The sequence below is a fragment of the Adiantum capillus-veneris genome, chromosome 22 (genome assembly GCF_014529385.1).
Source record: "Adiantum capillus-veneris isolate H3 chromosome 22, ASM1452938v2, whole genome shotgun sequence".
Classification (NCBI taxonomy): domain Eukaryota; kingdom Viridiplantae; phylum Streptophyta; class Polypodiopsida; order Polypodiales; family Pteridaceae; genus Adiantum; species Adiantum capillus-veneris.
The window spans coordinates 125,362,866-125,386,192 of NC_140952.1; the positions used below are offsets into that span (position 1 = coordinate 125,362,866).

The following is a 23,327-nucleotide window of genomic DNA, read 5'->3' on the forward strand; positions in this document are numbered from 1 at the left end:
CTCACCACCTCGTCGTTCCCTTGCATGCACGTGGTCTGCAGAAGCTTTCCCAATTCCGCACCCTCTCTTAACCTTTTAAAATGATATATGAATTCCACAAGGGGTCATTACCACTGCTTCAAGTGTAGTGCTCCTTGTCCGCCATTATTCCTTATTTCTCCCTCATGCTATCAAAAAGCATTTGGCCCTCTTCCACAAGACCCAAGTGACTAGAAGCATTCAGTACACCAACACAAGTGATTGCCGTTGAGAAGGTGCCTTAAGCATTCAATACACCAACACAAGTGATTGCCGTTGAGGAGGGTGCCTTCATGTTGCATCTTCTTGTCAAGAATATCCTCAGGGTGGACCCAAAGGCGCCATACATGGCATCAAGCTAACATGTAGCAGCTTCGAAGTACACAGAAGAAAGTCGGCATCAGCGTAAAAATAAGTACCATATCCGCTGACTCGATTTCCTGCCACGTTTTACTGTGTGAACTCTCCAGTTCTGCCACGTCAGTATGAGATCAGTCACGCTCAAGGTTGGCTCTTGTTCTCCTCTTGCAGTCACGTTGTGACACTTGAATCCTGAAGTGAGTCATATAACCAATTGGGCACTTCATGTAACCAATTGGGCACCTTCACCATCTATCTCCTACTGTCACGTGTACCTGGGTTCCATGTGACACATGGACATGCTAACACCAAGCCATAGACTAGTTAAGGTGAGGGAAGCGTGTACAGGCACCTTTGTGAGTGTGTTTGCAGGACCTGCAGGACCTACTACGACCCATAGCCAAACCATAGACTAGTTAAGCCTAGGGAAGCGTGTATGAGCACCATTGTGAGCATGTTTGCAGGGCTGCTATCCAGACTGCATGTCTGGACAGTTCTGTTAATTTTTTTAGAACCCTTGCATAGCCCCACTTCAACAAACGATTTGTTCGAGGCATAGTCAGTCGATCAAGCGATTTTGTCAGCATCTGATTGCATTGACAAGTAGAAGGTATAGGGAATGGTCGTGCACGACCATTCACACTAATCAGAGCGGCGGGCAGAGGCCGGGAGCACTGATTATGGGAATGTTCAATGGTGCACACGAAATTCCCACTAAGGCGACCGGCAGAGGCAGGGAGTGCTGATTACGGGAATGTTCAATGGTCTATGCACGACCATTCCCGGCCGTCAAAGTCTAGGGGAATGGGGGCCAATGCCACATTGACACGTCATGCGTAGCAGTCCTCTGCAAGCAACCACAGGATACAATCACAGTGCTGCATGCTGCATGTCATCAATCTGTGTGTTGAAGTTCTGATGTGCTCATCGTTCCGTGCAAGCTTAACGTTCCTTGCACTGACTTGGATACCAATGATTGGTAGTGCAAGTTGCAAATAACGGCCGCTGAGTTGTCATGCATCCAAAGGCACAACTCATGCATCCAAAGGCATTCTGCTTGTTGATGTACCGTGATGGACGGCTGCAAATCGCAGCCCCCCGACCCTAGATTTTGATGACATGGTTGTAGTCCCATACCAGTCAGAACCACAGAGGATGATGAGGCACTGGACATGGACTTCCAAGAGAGCATATTACATGATTGATTTGATAAGAGCCAATTAGTTTTTCCACACCGAGGCACATGAGATTAGCTATGAAAGTGGGGAGCCATCTGTTCATCTTCGCAACTCGGTATACAGAATTTATATGAGGTGTGAAGTTGACCCTAAGTAAATTGCATTCTATATCCAAAGTGGGTCTTGTGCATTAGAGGTTGCACGTTAGTAGGTGTTCTCCGACCTATGCAAAGATTTCTAGAATTTTGGCCAGCTTGGAATGAAGTGCACACAAATTTCTCAAGGATTCTTAATACACACAAAGCATTTTAAAAGGAAACATGGTGGAAATGAGAAGGGAATAGACTATTTCTGTAACCTCTTTTTGACAGTTGAGAAGTAGAGGAGAATCTTTAGGACTTGAATTACACATCTGCTCTTTGGAAAGTCGAGGTATGGATATCCTAGATCAAAGTATACACCACCTACCTGGCTCCTCTCTCCTAGTTTCGTCATTGAAACATATTTTTCTTAGAGGCCTAATGTGAGATGGTGGACTTTCATGAAACAGAACTAAACAAATAATACAAAATGTGGCATCCCAATATGTTGGCACTTGAACATGGCGTCTCCACTATTTCATGGCCCAAAATTTTCCTAATCTATTTCTTGAAACATTGCATGCCAAAATTTAAATTAAAGGTGTTGAACAAATTCAGTCGGCACAAGACACTAGTTACTCTTGAATCAATCATGTTGATCCAGACAGTGATGGAGCTGTATATGTTTGAATTATGTCAAATGCTTGACATCTGACGTCAGCTCATTGATGATTTTGGGAGGGGAAAATGTAGTAATGCCTCATTTAACATTTGTCATATAAAAGCAAAGCAAACTCACAGGAAGACGTTCGTCCACAAGAAAGGGAAAAGTTGTATGAATGCTCAGAATGTCAGTCGGTGCCTTTTCTGTTCGAATGGATGATGTTGGGCATGACAATAGGGCCTACAAGGTTGATGAAAAAAGGTGACATTTATGCTCTTAACATATAAATTCCAGACTGATAACGAAATATGATGCTGATGAATGCTCTTCCACCTGCAAAGCTGCAACCCGGGCACTTGGAGAAGTAGGCTGGCAATAAACTGCAGATTGATGCCCTTGTCTATTAAAAGTGTCCTGTTTAGAAACATCATCAGAAAAAGAAAAATATTACCTAGAATTAACTAAAACAATCACAAGACTAACTGCTTACAGGAGCCATCCATCTGCAAGTATCACAATCAATGCAAGTGTGATCTGCAACCGATGCAGCAGAAAGACATCAAATATGAGTCTTGTGAAACTTTACAACTTTTGAACAAATTTGTTTGACAAAAGTAGGACAGCACTTGCACAACCAGAAAACAATGCAAATAGAACAGATGTACTGTCACAAGTTGGTGACGTGGCGTGCACAACCCGAGAGGATGAAGCCAAGAGGACGAGCCAGAAGAATTGCAGACGTTGTGGCCGAGGTGCCTAAGAAGGGGTTACTATTTCCGCAAATTGCACAGAGGGCGGGGCTCGGGAGGAGTGGCAGTGTCATTCAGGGAGGAGCTGCAGCCATTGATACATATAGCTCGCAGAGATGAGCAAGCTAGGTACATGTGGGTGAGATTGAGAGCAGAGACAGGCAGATATCTTTACATTGCTATTTGCTACTTTCCCCCGAGTACGTCAGTATATGCACCACCTAAAGGGCAATCCCCCTTTCTATCTTGGATGATGACATATGGGAGTTCTCTAGAGATGGTGACATTATCATTCTAGGGGACTTCAATGCCAGGACTGCCCATCATCAGACAGTGCTTTATGATACCTCAGACGAGATGTTGAGAGAGTTGGATGTGGTGGAGACAGGCCTATCTAGACGATCGCAGGATGTTGAATATACTGAATATGGACGGTACTTGATAGACATGGGGACTGCACATGGATTGGCCATCTTCAATGGCCTACACAGATTTCCTACTGCGGGAGGTTTCACATGCTTTCCACACAGACACGGAGCCAACACAATGGATTATGTCATGGCACAGCCAAGCCTCATCTCCAGTATCCAAGATCTCACTGTTGGGCCCAGACCCGTTGGGGTGGCAGTGGATCATGCTCTTGTGTCGTTGACCATCTCTTTCCAGTTCAATGTAGCACACAAGCCACGGGAAGCTTTGTGCACTGAGGAGCCAGGACGACCTCTGGAGGAGCTTACTACTATACTGACACAGACTTTACATGATGCAGTAGCAGAGGCATACCCACACACTCAGCCTGAGCAGAGACGCCGTTCTGGAAGCATGCCCCAGAACAGCTGGCATGATGCGGAATGCCGCGAGACTAGAGCTAGACTTCAAAGGGAGGTGCTTTTGGGAGACATCACTCACAGGCAGTCACAAATTGACTTCCGACGCCTAGTGCGGCGGAAGAACAGGGCATTTTTGGCTCGACTAGAGCAGGATCTTTACCAGCTATTCTTGAGTCAGGACTCACGTGAGGCGTGGCGGCTCTTTCATGAGCAATCCCCCCCACCTGCCGTTACCTCTACAGAGACTTGGGGCCAGTACGCATCATCTTTGTACACAGTTTCTGGACAGCCGCCCCTCCCCGACCCCCCCGATCCATGCCCACACACATGTGCTTTTTTCACCGCTCACATGGTGAGGAAGGCCATTGACAAGATGAGGACTGGGAGAGCATATGATCATGATGGCTTAGTGGCTGAGCATTTCATACATGCCAGAGATCTACTCGCAGAGCTTCTAGCAGTTATGTTTAATCGTGCCATGTGTGAGGGCTTACCTAATACTTGGAGCCTTTCTACGATTGTACCCATCTTCAAGTCAGGAGACCCTATGGAGCCTCGGAATTATCGCACTATCATGATTGGACACACATTGGCACGATTGTACGCATCCATTCTTGAGCAGCAGCAGCTGAGTAGATGGGCAGAGAGGGAAGGGATACGTGCAGCTCGGCAAGCAGGTTTCAGGAGAGGCCTTTCTACTCTTGACCATATCTTGACACTCAGAGCCATCATTGAGGAGGGCAGATCACATGGGAGACGGATCTATTGCAGCTTTGTGGACTTCCGCAAAGCATTTGACACAGTACCCAGAGCTAGATTGATGCGCAGATTACAGGAGATGGGAGTACCCACAGAGCTCATTTGGGGGATCATGGCATTGTACAAGTCAGTAGTGGGGCATGTACGCACCCCAGAGGGCTTGTCTGCACCGGTTTACTCCACTATTGGTGTGAAACAAGGCTGCCCGCTCTCTCCTACTCTATTTGGCATGTATGTGGATGAGGTTGTTGACTACATTGAGAGAGATGGTGATAGAGGTGCACAGCTGGCAGGGACATGGATTCCACTATTGCTCTATGCTGATGATATTGTGTTGATCTCCGACTCTCCAGAGGGGATGCAACGTCACTTGGATGCTCTACATAGATTTGCCCACGAAAGTGGTCTGTCTATCAACCTTGGTAAAACCAAGGTCATGGTATTTAATACCACCCCACAGTGGATCAGGAGGTCAGTGCCCGCATTCACATACGGCCAGGACACGGTGGAGTACACAGATGCTTACACTTACCTTGGAGTGGTTTTTAGTGTACCAGCATTTTCACTGAGGAGAGCAGCAGAGACTAGATTGACCAGAGCCCATGCAGCATTGGGCAGATTGGAGAGGATGTGTTCACAGGTTCAATTTCAAGAGCCTCGGACGAAGCTCTGGCTATTTGACACTTTAGTGGCGTCTGCATTGCTCTATGGAGCTGAGATATGGGGGCCTTCATTGGATCATCACGGGAGGACAGGTCGCACTGATGGGTGGGGGGACATGGAGAAGCCTTTGGTCTCTATGATCTCACGGCTCATTAGAGCCAAGGCTTCAGTACCACGTGCCATTATCCGAGCAGAACTTGCTGCCCCCCCACTAGTAATCGAGGCGCTTACCAGATCTGTCTCCTTCATACACCGCATGTGGGAGTTCCCAGAGACAGATATGCCCGCCTTGCACTTGAGTCCTCTCGACAGTTAGCCATGCAGGGAGATACAGCATGCTGGTATGGTGAAATGACATCATGGTTTCAGGCGCATGGGTTCAGCATAGACAGATTGCCCCCCTTCCAGTACTCATTAGAGGCACCCTCTCGGACTCTTACACAGTCCGAGATCACCAAGCTCATCCAACAAGACCTAGCTCAGCTAGACATCAGGAAGACATGGATACAACCAGCGCAGGAGCTAGGCACGAAGATGGCTTTCTACAGAGAGCATCTTCTCCAGCTTACAGAGGACAGTTATGTGGGGAGGCCCAGATACATGGACACTCACTTGTCTCATGGGATACGATGTGCTATTGGCCAGATACGCACATCTTCACACCAGCTGCGGATCGAGACTGGGAGAAACAATGGAGTACCAGCAGAGGCCAGGACATGCCCCCTGTGTGCATGGAGCGAGAGACAAAGTTGCACTACACATGCCACTGCCCTGTCTACTACGAGATACGAGGCCGCTTCCACTGCTTGTTCAGAGAAGGCTTTGGACCACTCTCCAGAGTCATGCAGTACGAGGATCAGAGATGCTTGGGTTTGTTTCTACTCGAGCTGCGCCGACACAGAGAGAGCTTGATGAGAGGAGAGGCTAGTCAGTCTCAGAGACACATCACAGACTTCTTTAGAGCAGACACTTGGACACCCGGAGGAGCCACTACCACAGCACAGCCCGTCGCCTCATACCAAAGGCACACTGATCGACCGAGCGACCGAGCTAGGGAGATCCAGACGCCCACGACTGCGGAGGACTACACAGTATCGACGAAGGCTGCATCAGAGGCTTCGGATCACTTTGGCCCGACATGCACGACGCCCGGTCAGACTACTGACCATGGAGGAGATTGATGAGATTCGCCAGCGACCGATGCTGGATCTCTTGTGATTTACCTACCCCAGCTAGCTGCTCTCCCCCGTTCACACCTAGCAGTCCAGGATTCCATAGTATATTTGTCTTGTCATTTTGTCATTTTGTTACTCTGACTTTGTATCAGATCCACCACATTGTAACTTTTTGGTCTCATAGGTCACTTTGGCCTTTTGAAGACGTTAATATAACATTTCATTTCTCTCTCTCTCTCTCTCTCTCTCTCTCTCTCTCTCTCTCTCTCTCTCTCTCTCTCTCAGCATGCTGGTCCCGCCCCCTGCAGGTTTTCTGCAGCGTGACATTCCCACCCCCCCCCCCCCCCCCTCAGCACTGTCGCGCCAATTGCCACCCCTGCAGTCCAGCAATCCCGCACACCACCCCCCCCCCCCCTGCAGTCAAAACAGCTAAGTTTAAAATTCAGCAGTCATTCGAATACAGCAATCAAAAGTGTACCAGACAGTCTCTTTCAAATATCAAAGCAGAGCAGATTTCCAATATTCCAATTTCTGCAGTTTCTCAGAAATAACAGGAAATAGCAGTTTTCAAACACAGCAAAACTCAGAAATTGCAGGTTTTTAGAAAATTGCAGGAAATTGCAGAAATGGAATATGCCATGTATGCTTAATGCAGGAACATGTATGCATAATGTGAAAGCCCAGGTGCGTGTAGATCTCCGCAACATTTTCTCTCGCCTCGTCTGTAACGACCAACCATGAGGAAGCAGAATGACAAGCCCGACCCCCTAGAAGACGCAGTCCAAAAATGCAAAGAAGAAATGGTTGAGACCATTAACAAGATTAACCGCCACCTTTTAGGTACAATAAATCTGCTCGAAGATCGCGTTCTAACCCAAGAAAGCAAGATCATTGCACTGGGAGATCATGTGACGGCCCAAGACGAAGAGATTGCATCACTCAAGAGGGAGCTCGTTGAAGCACGATCACAAAATACACTTGAAGAAGGAGAACTGCAACCTTCAGTAATAGAAGAGCTCAACACGATCAAAGAGCAAGTGCAAGCCATCAAAGAGGGGGAAGAGCAGCACAAAGAAATGACGACCTATTGGGCGGATGTTATTACAAAAACTCAACAGAAGGCCGATGAGGCCAAGAAATGGATTGAGGTTGCCAAGAAACAGAAAAGCAAGGAAACAACGTCCACACCCAACATAATTAACCTGACACTAGAAGAGGAGCAAAGAAGGCGTGTGGCTCTCTACATGTAAAAATTTGCATCCTTAAAGACAAAGACGATGTGGACGAAGAGGTAAAAGAACTCATGGCTTTTATGGGGTTTCAAGAGCCGATGCCCTCAAGAGCATGGAGAGTGGGCAACAACAAAAATGGGAGCAAGGGGGAAACCTCGAAAGAAAGGGCACTCATCCTTCGTTTCTCCTCCATGGAAGCGAAGGACTTTTTGAAGAAGAGACCAACTCTGAAGAAAACAGGCATCTTTCTCGGGGGTGACCTTACCTTCTAACAGATCCCTCATATGCAAGAGGTAATGCCAAAAATTAGAGCGGCAAGGGAAAAGGACAAGATTGCTTTTTACCGAGATGGAAGGGTGGTGATCTTGGAGCCACGATCCACATGACGGTGTGAGACCTATGGGACCACACTCAAAGTTGCTACTTGGAATTGTAATGGATCTATGCGTCTTAATGTGGGTGCTTTTGAGGAAAGTTTTAGTGGGAGAGACATCATTTTCTACTCTGAGACACATCAGGCCCCCGGGCAGACTATGCCTCACATTAGTGGATACAGATGGGAGACTGCTTGTAGACAGGAGACACGATCAGAGCACAGAGGGCGGGGCTCAGGAGGAGTGGCAGTGTTATTCAGGGAGGAGTTCCAACCATTGATACATATAGCTTGTATGGATGAGCAAGCTAGGTACATGTGGGTGAGACTGAGAGCAGAGACAGACAAATATCTTTACATTGCTATTTGCTACTTTCCCCGAGTACGTCAGTATATGCACCGCCCAGAGGACAATCCCCCTATTCTATTTTGAATGATGACATTTGGGAGTTCTCTAGAGATGGTGACATCATCATTTTAGGGGACTTCAATGCCAGGACTGCCCATCATCAAACAGTTTTTTATGATACCTTAGAGGAGATGCTGAGAGAGCTGGATGTTGCAGAGACAGGCCTATCCAGACTAACACAGGATGGGGAACATACTGAGTATGACGACACTTGATAGACATGGGGACTGCACATGGATTGGTCATCTTGAATGGCCTACAGAAATTTCCCGATGCGGGGGGTTTTACATGCTTTCCACACAGACATGGATCCAGCACTATGGATTATGTCATGGCACAATAGAGTCTGATCTCTAGTATTCAGGATCTCACGGTTGGACCCAGACCTGTTGGTGTGGCAGTGGATCATGCTCTTGTGTCGTTGACCATCTCTTTCCAGTTCAGTGTAGCACACAGGCCATAGGCAGCAGCCCCTACTCGTTACACTTTCACGCGGGAGACAGACCGTGTATACATAGACGGGATCTACAGACGCCTGTGTACAGAAGAGCCAGGGCGACCTCTAGAGGAGCTAACAACTATTCTGACACAGACATTACATGATGCAGAAGTAGACGCATACCCACACACCCAGCCTCAGCAGAGGCGCCGTTCTAGGAGCATGCCCCAGAACAACTGGTATGATGAGGAGTGCCGCGAGACCAGAGCTAGACTTCAAAGGGAGGTGCTTTTGGGGGACATCACTCACAGACAATCACAGATTGACTTCTGGCGCCTAGTGCGGCGAAAGAAGAGGGCATTTTGGCTAGCCTAGAGCAGGACCTATACCAGCTATTCTTGAGTCAGGACTCACGGGAGGCATGGCGGCTCTTTCATGAGCACTCCCCTCCCCCTGCCATTACCTCTACAGAGGCCTCGGGCCAATACGCGTCATCTCTATACACATTTCCTGGACAGCCGCCCCTTCTCGACCCCCCCGATCCATGTTCCCACACGTGTGCTTTTTTCACCGTTGAGATGGTGAGGAAGGCCATTGACAGGATGAGGACTGGGAGAGCATATGATCATGATGGCTTAGTGGCTAAGCACTTAATCCATGCCAGAGATCTACTAGCAGAGCTTCTAGCAATTATGTTTAACCATGCCATGTGTGAGGGCTTGCCTAATACCTGGAGCCTATATACTATTGTACCTATCTTCAAGTCAGGAGACCCTATGGAGCCTTGGAATTATCGCACTATCATGATCAGACACACATTGGCACGGTTGTACGCATCCATCCTTGAGCAGCAGCTGCGCACATGGGAACAGAGAGAGAGCATATGCGCAGCCGGGCAGGCAGGGTGAGGAGAGGTTTTTCTACTTTTGACCATATCTTGACACTCAGAGCCATCATTGAGGAGGGCAGATCACATCAGAGACGGATCTATTGTAGCTTTGTGGACTTCCGCAAAGCATTTAACACAATACCCAGAGCTAGATTGATGCGCAGATTACAGGAGAAGGGAGTACCCACAGAGCTCATTTGGGGGATCATGGCATAGTTACCCGGAACGCGGAACGGGAATGGCGACGGGATCCCCACGGAACGGGGGAACGGCTAGGGGTTCGGAACGGGAACGGCGCGGAACGGGAGGTATAAAAAACACCCAAATAGTGCATTTTTTAGCTTCTTGTGTTTAAATACAAGGAGTATTAGAGTGCTTTGACTCTAATACTCACAAAAAACTCGTTTTGAAGACCATTCAATCTTGCTATGACTAGATGATGAGAGAGAGAGAGAGAGAGAGAGAGGGAGAGACTCGAGAGAGTGAGAGGGAGAGGGAGAGATTTGAGAGAGTGGGAGGGAGAGGAAGAGAGCCTGAAGGCTTAAAGCCTTCAGCCTTGAGAGAGTGAGTCTTGAGAGGGAGAGATCTTGAGAGTGTGAGAGGGAGAGAGCTTGAGCCTTGAGGATTAGCTTGTGGAGAGAAAGGGGGAGGGGGGTGCATTTTATGAGTCCTTGAGGCCTTGCACACTTCAAAAAGAAGCCCAAACATTTACTTCAATTTTTTCAATTTTTGCCAAATTTGTTTGTAGCCGTTGGCCGTTCCAGGGGCATTCCGGAACGTTTTGGGGGCGTTCGGAACGTTCTGGAACGGCCGTTCCGGTTTGCACTGGCCACCCGGAACGTCAAACGTTTCGGGACGTTTCGGAACGTTCGGGAAGGGAACTGCCCCCCCGGAACGCCGGAACGGGGGCTAGGGGGCGTTCCCCGGTAACTATGGATCATGGCATTGTACAGGTCAATAGTGGGGCATGTACGCACCCCAGAGGGCTTGTCCGCACCGGTTCACTCCACTATTGGTGTGAAACAAGGCTACCCGCTCTCTCCTACTCTATTTGGTATGTATGTGGATGAGGTTGCTGACTACATTGAGAGAGATGGTGATATAGGTGCACAGCTGGCAGGGACATGGATTCCACTATTGTTATAAGCTGATGATATTGTGTTGATCTCCGACTCTCCGGAGGGAATGCAGCATCACTTGGATGCTTTGCATAGGTTCGCCCATGAAAGTGGTTTGTCTGTCAACCTTGGTAAAACCAAGGTCATGGTATTTAATACCACCCCACAGTGGGTCAGGAGGTCGGCACCTGCATTCACATACGGCCAGGAGACGGTGGAGTATACAGATGAGTACACTTACCTTGGAGTGGTTTTCAGTGGACCAACATTTTCATTAAGAGCAACAGAGACTAGACTGACCAGAGCCCATGCAGCATTGGGCAGACTGGAGAGGATGTGTTCACATGTTCAGTTTCAAGAGCCTCAGACAAAGCTATGGCTCTTTGATACTTTGCTGGCTTCTGCACTACTCTATGGAGCTGAGATTTGGGGACCTTCATTGGACCATCACGGGAGGACAGGTCGCACTGATGGATGGGGGTACATGGAGAAGCCACCAGTCTCTATGATCTCGTGGCTCATTAGAGCCAAGGCTTCGGTGCCGCGTGCCATTATCCGGGCAGAACTAGCTGCCCCCCCACTAGTAGTGGAGGCGCTCACCAGATCCATCTCCTTCATACACCGCATGTGGGAACTTCCAGAGACAGATATGCCCGCCTTGCACTTGAGTCCTCTCGACAATTAGCCATGCAGGGAGATACAGCATGCTGGTATGGGGAGATGACGTCATGGTTCCAGGCGCATGGGTTCAGCATAGATAGATTGCCCCCCTCCAGTACACGGTCCGAGATCACTAGGCTCGTCCGCCAAGACCTGAGTCAGCTAGACACCAGGAGGACATGGATACAGTCAGCACAGGAGTTGGGCACGAAGATGGCTTTCTACAGAGAGGATCTTCTCCAGCTTACAGAGTACGGTTTTGTGACGAGGCCCAGATACATGGACACCCACTTGTCTCATGGGATACGATGTGCTATTGGCCAGATACGCACATCAGACAGGGAGATACAGTGGAGTACCGGCAGAGGCCAGGACATGCCTCCTGTGTGACATGGAGCCTGAGACAGAGTTGCACTACACATGCCACTGCCCCGTCTACTACGAGATACGTGGCCGCTTCCAGTGCTTGTTCAGAGAGGGTTTCGGACCACTCTCCAAAGTCATGCAGTACGAGGATCAGAGATGCTTGGGTCTGTTTTTGCTCGAGCTTCGCAGACACAGAGAGAGCTTGATGAGAGGAGAGGCTAGCCAGTCTCAAAGAAGGATCACAGACTTCTTTAGAGCAAACATCGGGCACCCGGAGGAGCTACTACCACAGGAGAGCTCGTCGTCTCACACCAGAGACACACTGATCGACCGAGCGACCGAGCTAGGGAGATCCTGACGCCCACGACTACGAAGGACTACGCAGCATCGACGGAGGCTGCATCAAAAGATTCGGATCACTTTGGCCCGACATGCACGACGCCCGGTCAGGCTATTGACCATGGAGGAGATTGATGAGATCCGCCAGCGACCGATGCTGGATCTTTTGTGATTTAGCCATCCCACATAGCTGCTTAGCTCACACCTAGTGGTTTAGGATTCCATAGTATTTTATTTTGTCATTTTTTGTTACTTTGACTTTGTATCCGATCCACCACATTGTAACTTTCTACTCTCATAGGTCACTTTGGCCTTTTGAAGACGTTAATATAACATTTCATTTCATTTCATTTCTCTCTCTCATCGCTCAACTCTCCCCCTTCAGCCCATTGCTACCTTCAGCACTCCCCCCTCAGTCCAGAACTCCCCCTCCCCTCCTCAGCCCATCGCCCGACTCTCCCCCCTCAGCCCAGCGTTCAAACGCGTCAAACTTTTGCGCAGGTACAAAGTTACGTGTCAGTCTTTCGCGCGGAGATTCCACACGTTCGAGTCAGTAGTTATCGATTAGAAGCAAAACCTTAGGACAAAATGTAACAAACTTGGACACTCCAAGTCAAGGCTCTACCGCGACACAGCATGGATTCACTTCAAAACAATTCACAGTTCACACTTGATTCGACACAGCCCGGCAGAGTTCCGTGCCTAGAGATGTTGGCCCCACAGACTGGCGCCCCTTTCAGTATTTCTTTTTGTATTAATCTGTGTTCAAAGTACAAGAGAGTCGGAGAACCAAGAGAGTGGGAGGGTTCTCACTCTTAGACTCTGCGTCCAGATGCTCTGAGTTGAGGGCCCTGCCCACGTATTTAAAGCTTACAAGGGATGCCCAAAAGCAGAGCCCCAAAAGCAAGTAATCAAAAGCTTCTTCAAATAAAGCAACTGAACCCAAAAGCTGCAAATTTCAGCCCAAGCAAATCAGCTTGCTTTTCTGTACGCACTGCCACGTCAGCAGCTCAACGCAAAAAGCGCTGCAAATCACGGAAGCCGTACAGTGTGCGACGTCAACATGCTCAGCGTGAATTCCAGAAATCTGCCACGTGTCACTGCCACCCGTGAGTGTGTCCGGGTCTGCTACTTGTGTGTCCGAGCATGCCACGTCACCGGTTTATGACATACCCCCCTCTTGAAAGCATTGTAATCGCCCTCGATTACGCCTACAAGGCAGACAGAGGCCATAAATTGTCTTAGCAGAAACTAACTGTTAGTACCGACGCACTAGGAAAAACACATCTAGCACATGTACCAATCGACAGCCACATCACAGGACATCACAAGACATCACATGACAAATCACATTCAACAATCATTCCAATCTCAGACCATGATTAATCGGCAACGTATTTAGCAATCACATCTAGATCTAGTCAAGACCAAAGAAGTCAAGTACAAATCAGTATCATATTATCAGGAATTCCAAATCTTAAAGTCATTACAACAGAATATTGTCAGCGCATAGTATCCCTGAAACACAATAGGAACATCAGTGACTCTATTATCAAAAATTGGGGCAATATAGACAAAGGAGCGAGTGACTCCCCTCTTGTGCAAGCCCGCTGCACCAAATTTTGCCCATGCTAAAATCGAGGTTCTATCGGAGTAACTATGCTACACCGAATGCTTCAAGGTAAAGATTCGCTTTGAAAAAAGCCGCTTCTTTTCCTTTTTCTTTCTCAAGCGTGCCTTCTCAAAACGTAAGAGCACCCAATCGTTCTCCTTTAATTTCAAATCGTGACGATGTCGATCTGCTACATTCTTATGTCTTTCTTGAAATTTCTCTAAAGCCTCCCCGACCAAGTCCAAGTCCCTCGTGAAATGGTCAGCTTCAAAAATCTTATCTTTCGTGCTAAGGAAGGGTGGAAACTTCGTAGCAAATTTAATAATCTCAAATGGCGCCTTCCCCATCAAAGAGTGGATCGTGTTTTTGTAGGCAAATTCCACCAAGAGCAAAATACTTTTCCCATGTAGTCTTCTGATCCAAAGAAGAAGACTTCAACAAATCAGTACGACTGAATTTGCAATCTCAGATTGCCATCTATCTGCGCGTAGAAAGATGACGAGAACTACAACCCTGAGCCAATGTTCTCCCAAATAGCCTTCCAAAACAAACTCGTGAATCGGGGATCTCTATCAGAGACATTGTCTCAAGCATGCCATGTAATCTGAATATCTGGACAATGAACAGTCTCGCTAAGTGATCCAGCTTGACTGTCTTCTTCACTAGAATAAAATGAGCTTGCTTGCTATATCTGCCAATAACACAGGCTAGATACCACGTGCCCACTCTCTGTCTTCAGGAGATCAAAAATGAAATCCATAGCAATACTTCCCAGGGACGGGTGGGAATGGGTAAAGACTGTAACAATCCCTATGCTTTATGTCTGTCAAACTTGACCTTCAGGCATACCAAGCAACTGCGTACAAAATCGTCCACGTCCTTCTTGAGTCTCGGCCAAAAGAAGTATCACTCTACACCTTTCAAGGTGGTGTCAATGCCGCGGTTACCCATAAATGGTGGACAGTAGCATTCAGTTAAAACCTTTTCCCTCAATGGCTGTGTAAGCACAACATCGTTTTCTTCATCAAGTAGCCATCCCGATGGAATATCCCGCTACTACCTCCCCATTTTGTATCGACTGAATATTACTGCAAAATATGTATCTGTGGCATACTAATCGACCATATCCTCGAAGCTTCTATGGTGTATCGCGGAAATAGCCAGAACCGACGGCTTCTGGGACAAAGCATCCGCCACCATCCTGCTGAAACAAGAGGATCCGTAGTCAGTCAAGAATATCATCGATCCTCGGAATCGGAAATCAATACTTGATTGTGATTTTATTGAGAGCTCTATAATCAATGCACATTCTCCAAGATCCATCTTTCTTCAAAACCAACAACACCAGAGAGCAGTACTCGGCTGGATAAGACCCTTTTCCAAAAGGTCTTTCACTTGGTTCATAATCTCTTCATCCTAGGCTCAGCTCACACGGTAAGGTGGCCGGTTCGGTGGCGTGCTTCCAGGTATCATATTCATGATATGATCCTCAAGACAAGTTGGTGGCAACTCGCTTGGCAGGCCCTTAAAAAAGCAATCGGCATGAGTGTAAAGAAAATTTTGGCATTCTTTATCAAGATCAGACATATTTGTCCTATGTTCATCATTCAACTCTTTCAAAAAGATCGAGTAAACAAATAGAATTTCATCAAGTACAATCGTTGTGCCCTTCATTTGTCAAAGTCGCTTGCTCAGTCCGATAGTGTCACGTGACACATCCAACCCTATGTGTCCTTGGACAAGCTACAAGCACGACCAAGGTTCAGTTCAGTCAAGTCAGTCTAGAATAGGGAGTGATCTGGCACTTTTGTGAGTTTGTTCGTAGACTGTGCATGACCAGTCACTTAGATTAGATGCATATCCTCCGGTTGCACACAGCATGATCATCAACATTCCCATCAGAATTCATCAGAATCTATTGGGGGAATTTTTCAGTGCATTAGACCTATTTTCCCTATTTTTGACGTTTTTCACTTATTATTTTTAAGTGACTTTTGTTGGAAAGTAGGTAGGGCAAATTGAGTAAGTTTGTATATAAGCAAACCTAAACTAGCACTAATTGGCAGAAGAGGCAGCAAGAGCACACGCTCAACTGGCACCTTCTCAGCAGAACCCCCCAAGAGACCTAGCGTTTTTGGAGGAGCCAGCCTGGCGTTGTCGGCATCCAGTACCTAGCGTTTTCAGCAAAGAAGTCTAGCATTTTTGCATCTGCATCACACCCTCGCGTTTTGCAGATTCTCCGGGACGGAACTTCAAGAAACCCCAGCGTTTTCAGTTTTCAGCCCTTAGACACCGCAGATCACGTCCAGAACCTCGCAGATCTCACCTTCCCGCAGCAGTTCCTCGCCGCACGGTTAGTTTCCGCAAGGTTTACAGTTTCAGCCCGGAAAACGCAGATTTCAGCATCTGCGTTTTCAGCACGTCGTCGTCGCATCGTCGCCATCGACATCGTCACCGACATAGAATCAGAATTCAGCACATAGAAGATTTGCAGATTTCAGCCCTTAGAGTTTTCAGATTTCAGCCCGTCTCATCATCGTCCTCATCGTCGTCGACATCGTCGGCAAGTCCAAGCATTGTAGATATTTGTGCAATCATAAGTAGACCGCTCTCTCCATAGAGAGTGGGGCCTTCGGAGGAGGGTTTGACAACATTCTGGTGTCGTATTCTTCACTCTCTATCTCTCAGTCTCAGTAAACTTCATTCACAGTGTTTATCCACTTTGTTTGTGTCAATTGCACTCTCTCACAAAAGGAACGGAAGGCTCTCCCTTCCGTAAGTAAAAGGAACCTTGAGCACATTTCGGAGCACTCATCTTGAGCAAAGTTCAACATTCACTTCCGCTGCACCTTACATTGGTATCAGAGCTTTGACAGTGTTATGTATCACTCAAGGAAAGAACCACAAGAACCACATAATTATTATTATTTTTTTGCTTGTTGAGGTCGTACGAACCCAAGTTCACTTGGGCGTGTCGATTCCTAATTGTGTTTTTGAAGAGTGACAGGAAACCCAAGAAAGAAGGGCTTGTCCAGCCTCCCCTTGTGTCTCTCTTCACTCATTAAGAGCGGACCGTGCACTTAGCGGCCGGCCAATTGACGTGAGGTGGGAAAAAGAAACCTTGGTGTGAGCGCAAGGCCGCCAAGGGGTGCGCCCGCGGAAAAGAGCAGAACTCTGGTGAAGAGAAGATCCTTCTCTAACACAGAAGGCAAGCGAAAGAAGAACCTCAAGAACTCAAGAACCCCAAGAACCAAGACCCCCAAGAACCTAAGTTCCTCGTGAACTTAAGAACCCAAGACCACAAAAACCCACAAGAACCCTCAACTTCAGTGGATGGTCATCACTCGAAGCGGAATGGATACTTCGCTTGGAGGTGATGAGCATGAGAGAGGCGAAGAAGAATTTTCTCCACCAGGAGGTTTTTCTGACCCTCCCCCTTCCCCATCTACGCCAAGGATTGCACTAGATCCTGTGGAGGCTTGGTGCAAGACGATGATGGACATGATGACAACGTGGCACGAAGCAAGAATGGCAACCATGGAGCATGAGCGCAAGCAATTATGCTTGGAGGCCAAAGAATTTGATCGCAAGTACGCAAAAAGAAAAACAGAATTGGATCGCAAGAACGTTGTTCATTCTTCCTCTCTCATTTCTAATGTGCAGGCGAAGATTGAAGAGATTCGAGAAAAGGAGACTCTCTCAGTCTCTTCTTCTCCCAAGAATGACACACAGGATTTGCATGATGATTTGAATGACAAGCATGATGATTGCATGATGATCAAGATGTGATTTCTCACGAGCATGATGATTTGCATGATGAAGATGTGATTTCTCACAAGCATAATGATTTGCGTGAAGATGATGTGATTGTTCTCAAGAATGATGGTTTAGTTGATACTTTCTCTAGTGAAGCTAACCTCATTGCAAATTCGATCAATCACGAAGAACCGATCTTGGCTCTCGAGCCTAGGTCCAAAGAACCCCCTCAGGAAGAACCTCCTCACAAAGAACCCACTCAGAAAGAACCCCCTCAAGACGAACCGATCTTGGCTCTCGAGCCTAGGTCCAAAGAACCCCCCCCCCAGGAAGTACTATGTGTTCGTATGATTAGTCAGCAGGCAATGTTCGAGTGTTTCATTCGTGATTGTTTCCTGTATTTTAGTCAGTGTCTTTATGTGATCCCTTTCCAAAGGCATGACATATTGTTCGTCGAGCACGTTTCACTCATAAATGAGCACGGATGTATGCGGATTGTTCATGGAAAGCTTAAATGTTTGCAATCAAGGAAGTCACATTCCATGTCTCTTCCTTGGCACGACACAATTGTAGAAAGAGCACAAGATAGTATAAGCACCAAGCATGGGCATTTCCATGGTGTTTTGCCACATTTTATTGAGTTAGATCAGAAAGAAAAGATTCGATCTCATTGTTTGCATGTCTTGGATAAATGGGTTGGCACTCCGTCTCTTTGTTCATCTCCATTGCATGCACATTCTTTTGAGAAGACGAGATTTTTTCCAATCACTTTACATGGAATAGGTATGTTCATTGTTTTGTGTTGGAAGTGGTTTCACGAATTTTCAGCCATGGAGATTCTTGAAGAAGGAAGAAGCATGACTCTCGACGAAGTTGAAGCATTGAAGGAGCCACAGAAGACTTTGTGTCGCTTTCGGCGCGGCCCAAAGAAGCAAGCGTTACATACCTTTATGAAGTTCAAGTATCACACGACCCACGCATCACAGTGGCCCGGCGAAGAGTCCTTTCCAGGATTCCGGATGTCGTTGACGATCTCCCTCGACGCCATACAGTTCGGTACCAGTACCTCACTTTGAAAAGAAGGAGATGTCACGTGACACATCTTGTCACCAGCATGTGACTACTATCTATCCTTTTTGTTGATTTCTTTCTTATTATCTATTTACTTTCACTTTTTGGAAACACCCCTCGGGAAATCTAACTGCCCTGCATTGCATAGCTAGTGTGGAACTGTCCAGAGGGAGTCCAGGCCTGAGGGCAAGAGAGCACTAAGGTTGGACAAGGACTATGGTTAGCCAAGTGGAGTCATTGACTAGCCAAAGTGGAATCCTTTGCTACAGAGGCTACATTTCAATTCTGGGTGTGGCCACAGTGTACAAAGAGGGTCGGATGACCTAGAAAGATACAATGGCAGCATCTCCTAAAATTTAGGGAATGCTATTTTGGGACCTAAAAATGTGTTGACGTCATTACCTTCGGAATGACAAAGGGAACATTTTCTTACTCTGCCGTGAAGTCAACTGGGCAACCGGTTGGGATATTTTTAGATGGCAACCCCGAAACGGGAAAATGCTTATAAATGTGCCAAGTGGCACATTCTGGTGCAGTTTCTAATGCAAGAGAGAGTTGGCGCTGAATTTTAAGCTGGGAGAGGCTCATTTGAAGCTTTTGTCACGTTAAGAGCTATGGAGTGCTTGCTTTCCCTCTTATGCACAATGCGGTGCCAGGAGTGATGCCCTGCACGCTACGCACTGCCCTCTCTCTCCCCTTTGGCAGTATGTTATGCCCCTCTAGTGGGCTCTTCATTTGACCAATGTACAGTTGTGTGGGTTCATGCGCGATTGCCGAGGCAAGAGCCTCTTGCACAGCTACTGGATTAGCTAGCGGCTAATCCCCCGCAGGTACAGGTGAATTCGGAGAGGTTTCACGCTAGAAATCTCGTCCGATTCAAAGGGCAAGTAGCCCTACAGGTGCGAGAGCTCGAGGACTTGCTAAGCATGCGACCGGCATGCGAAACGGAGCCCGAAACAGTAAATTACAGCCTGCTGTGTATTTTTGCAGGTTTAGGGTTTTGGCCCTAAACGGACCCTAATACCCCCAGGAGGTTCGGGGACGCAAGGGGACCGCTGTACAGGTGATCTGGCGCATTTTCAGGGCTGAAAACAGAGAATTCAGCGTGCTGCAGATTCTCGCCAGATTTTGCAAAGTGCCCGTATGCGTCAGGAAAGTCGGCCAATGCGTGGGAATACTGACTGTGAAGGGTTCTAGTACAGTTATGCTGCCCAAATCGGGCTGGAACAGTGGAAATTCAGCCGAGTTTGTGTGGGGCAGCTTGTAGGGAACCACAGCGTTTATTCCCTCTTTTGAACAATAAAGAAATACCGAAAGGGGCGCCTAAGTTAGGGGCCAAACTTGTGTCCGTCTACTCATACAGGTGCAATCTAGCAGCCTGTATCCCTCTCCCCTTTGTTGTGTCTTGAAAGTACAGGTAAAATAGACGACTAATAATGGGTGAAAGCTAAATCAAGGTTTGAAGTAAAGTCTACCGCCCTTTTTGGATTGAACAGGCCGGTTTCATGGTTCCATCGACGAGATTAAATCACTTTTTCCCATAGAAGTGAGCCTTGGTCAGTTTCGGGCTTGAAGACACAGGGGATCATAGACCAAACACAAGGAATTGCAATTATGGCTGACAGACCAGATGATGTGACTGAAGAGGTTTCCTCTTCACAGGGTCAACAGACACATGAAGTAGGTGAGTCCTCAAGACCACCACAGACAAATGACGATATATTCAGGACCCAGTTGGCTACTGTTGTGGCTATGTTCACACAAGTAATGCAGAATCCGAGGTTTTTAGCCTTTCTACAACCTCCTGTTCCGTCTCAGCAAGTTGGGTCACTGGATCATATTCAAAAGCCTGTTAAGGCTCGAGCACAGGTGATTCATACCGCACAGTCAATGGAAACACCTGTACACTTGATGGAGAACATGCAGTCTCCACAACCTATGCCTAAGGTGCAAGAACAGGTGGCTGAGATGCCAGTTTTTCAAGCTGTACCAATTCAGCCCGCCACCTTTCAGCAGCCTATAGCTGGTTCTAATGGGCAGGGAAGCAACCTACAGGCTATGCAACAGGTCTTCCCACCACCTTCAGTACACCCTGGCTATTTTGGAGGTGGATCCGTATTCCAGAGCATGGCTGGTCATGCACCTGGAAATCAGTTTTATACGCCAAGAACAGTGTTCGGGAGTGCTCAAACGATGATGCCTAACCCCATGTACAGTGTCATGGGTATCCAACCAAGGTTTCACAGCACTCAGGGCCAATTTCGGATGCCACAAGCAAATTTTGGTATGGCTGGAATTACAAATCAGCAGCCAAATATGGCATTTTCAGGTCAAGTTAATAGCGGCCAAGGAACACAGATGAACCCTAATAGTGTTCCCATGTTTCAGTCACTTCCATATGACAATTTAACGCCGTTGGAGAGGCCAACTCCGTACAAAGAAGGTGACAAAGGTGCGACTTTCACAACCTTTACAAGGTTTGATGACAGGAAGAAGGCTCTTTCATTCCTCCAGCAGTTTGACAAGGCCTATGCAGGGGGAAACTTTACAAAGGCTTCAAAGGTCCGCAAGGCAGCCACTTTCTTGACACGGAATGCAGGACAATGGTGGACAACTTTATTGCTTCAAGGGCAAGCTCCGTCCACATGGATTTACTTTAAGCAGATTTTTGCAGCAGCATGGTTATCTAATGATTTCGAGGCAGATGTCATGACAGAATGGCACCAGCTAAATGCTGCCACTTGCAGAAATCTGGATGATTACAATCTGAAGTTTTGGAAAGCTCTACTTCTAGTAACTTCCTATAGGTTTGTGCCATTGACAGAACAGATTGAAAAATACTGTTGTGGCCTACCTAAAGGATTGAGAAAATACTGCACGAAGACAAAAGTCACTACTTTGACGCAGCTCATCGAGGTAGCAAACACTCGGAATGGTTTGCTCAAGGGAGAAGATTGTGAATTTAACACTGGCGTCAAGACAGGATCCGGCAAGAAAAATTCAGCCAAGAAGCACGTTCCCAATGAGGCTCCTAAAGCGACTCAGGAGTCAACCAACGAAGGAAAAGACAAAGCTACGGCTGAATCAGAAAAAGGACCAGCAAAGAAATGGAAAAGACATTTTCCTCGCAAGTCAGAAGAGGAAAAGAAAGTCCTGAGGACAGAAAATAAATGCTTTATATGTGAGCAGCCTGGCCACATTGCTTACAATTGTCCTACAAAGAAAAGGCCAACTGATTCTGAAGACAAGGAAGACAAGAAAGGAAAGAAGCCCATGGCTGGTCTAGTGCCAGATATGGTGGGCGATAAGCCAAATTCAAATGCAAGTGAGCTTTGCAGAGCATGGGGAAAGGTCAGGGATCAAAAGTGCTTATCTTCTTTGATCCAGGTGCCAAAGACAACTTCATTTCCCCAGAATTGGCTTCAAAGTTGGGAATCAGACCTGAAGAGATGGGGTATACAGCAGAGGCAGGTTTCGCATGTCCTGGCCATACAGAGGCTATGACGCCCATCATTGGAAAGTTGCGTCTACATATCCAGTCCTATGTAGATGCTGAAGAATTTTACATCATGCCACTGGACGGATGTGATGTGTTGTTAGGTATACCTTGGTTATTTCGTGTACAGGGAATCATGGATGCCTACAACAAAAAGATCACTGTACAGAGTAGGGGAAAGACTCACATTCTGGATGTAAAGCTTAAAGGGGAGTCTATTCCTACTGTATCAGCTTCTGCTATTACTTCTGTAATGAAAAAGCATCTTTCTGCGTACTTGGTTTTTGCACGTGAAGTGTCAGATTGTGATGAATCAAATTTATATGTGCTAGATAAATAAAGGTCAATGTTTTTACAACAGTATAGTGACTGTTTTTCCAATTCATTACCGTCTCAATTACCGCCAGAGAGACCCGAGGACCATGCGATAGATTTGGTGCCAGGCAGTAGCCCACCAAATAAGCCTCCGTACAGGGTTAGTGCGGCTCAGCAGAAAGAGATAATGGGCCAAGTACAAGAGCTGTTAGAAAAGGGGCTGATTCAGCCCAGTTCATCTCCATTCTGTTCTCCAGTGTTGTTGGTGCAAAAAAAGGATGCGTCATGGCGTATGTGCATCGACTACCGTGCACTGAACAAGAATACCATCAAGAATAGGTTCCCTATACCTAGAATTGATGATATTATGGACAAATTAGAAGGAGCAGCTATGTTTAGCAGGATAGATCTAAAGAGTGGGTACCATTAGATCCGCATTAGATCAGAGGATGTGCACAAGACTGCTTTTAGAACGACGTTTGACCTTTACGAATTTTTAGTGATGCCCTTTGGTCTCACAAATGCTCCTGCTACGTTCAATAGGATGATGAACAAAATTTTCCATCCACACCAGCAGTTTGTTGGTACATTCTTTGATGACATGATAGTCTACTCAAAGAATGAAGAGGAGCATAGGCATCACTTGGCCATTGTGTTCAAAGAGCTACGCAGTCATAGGTTGCTCATCAATGCAAACAAAAGTGAGTTTTTTCTGGAAGAGATTCACTTTCTGGGACACATTGTCTCAAAAGATGGTGTCAGAATGGATCCTGCAA

At 47.1% G+C, this 23,327-nt stretch overlaps 1 protein-coding gene across 1 annotated transcript in view; it reads right to left on the bottom strand.

The window, feature by feature from the left end:
• Window positions 1–23,327, bottom strand: part of LOC147430166 (uncharacterized) — a 95,222-nt gene that overhangs the window by 6,322 nt on the left and 65,573 nt on the right. The window contains exons 2-4 of the mRNA XM_086494665.1: window positions 2,791–2,834; window positions 2,634–2,714; window positions 2,436–2,540 (exon numbers count right to left, since the gene is read on the bottom strand). Coding sequence (XP_086350791.1) covers window positions 2,436–2,540; window positions 2,634–2,714; window positions 2,791–2,834 — 230 coding nt within the window. The remainder of the gene's footprint in view (window positions 1–2,435; window positions 2,541–2,633; window positions 2,715–2,790; window positions 2,835–23,327) is intronic.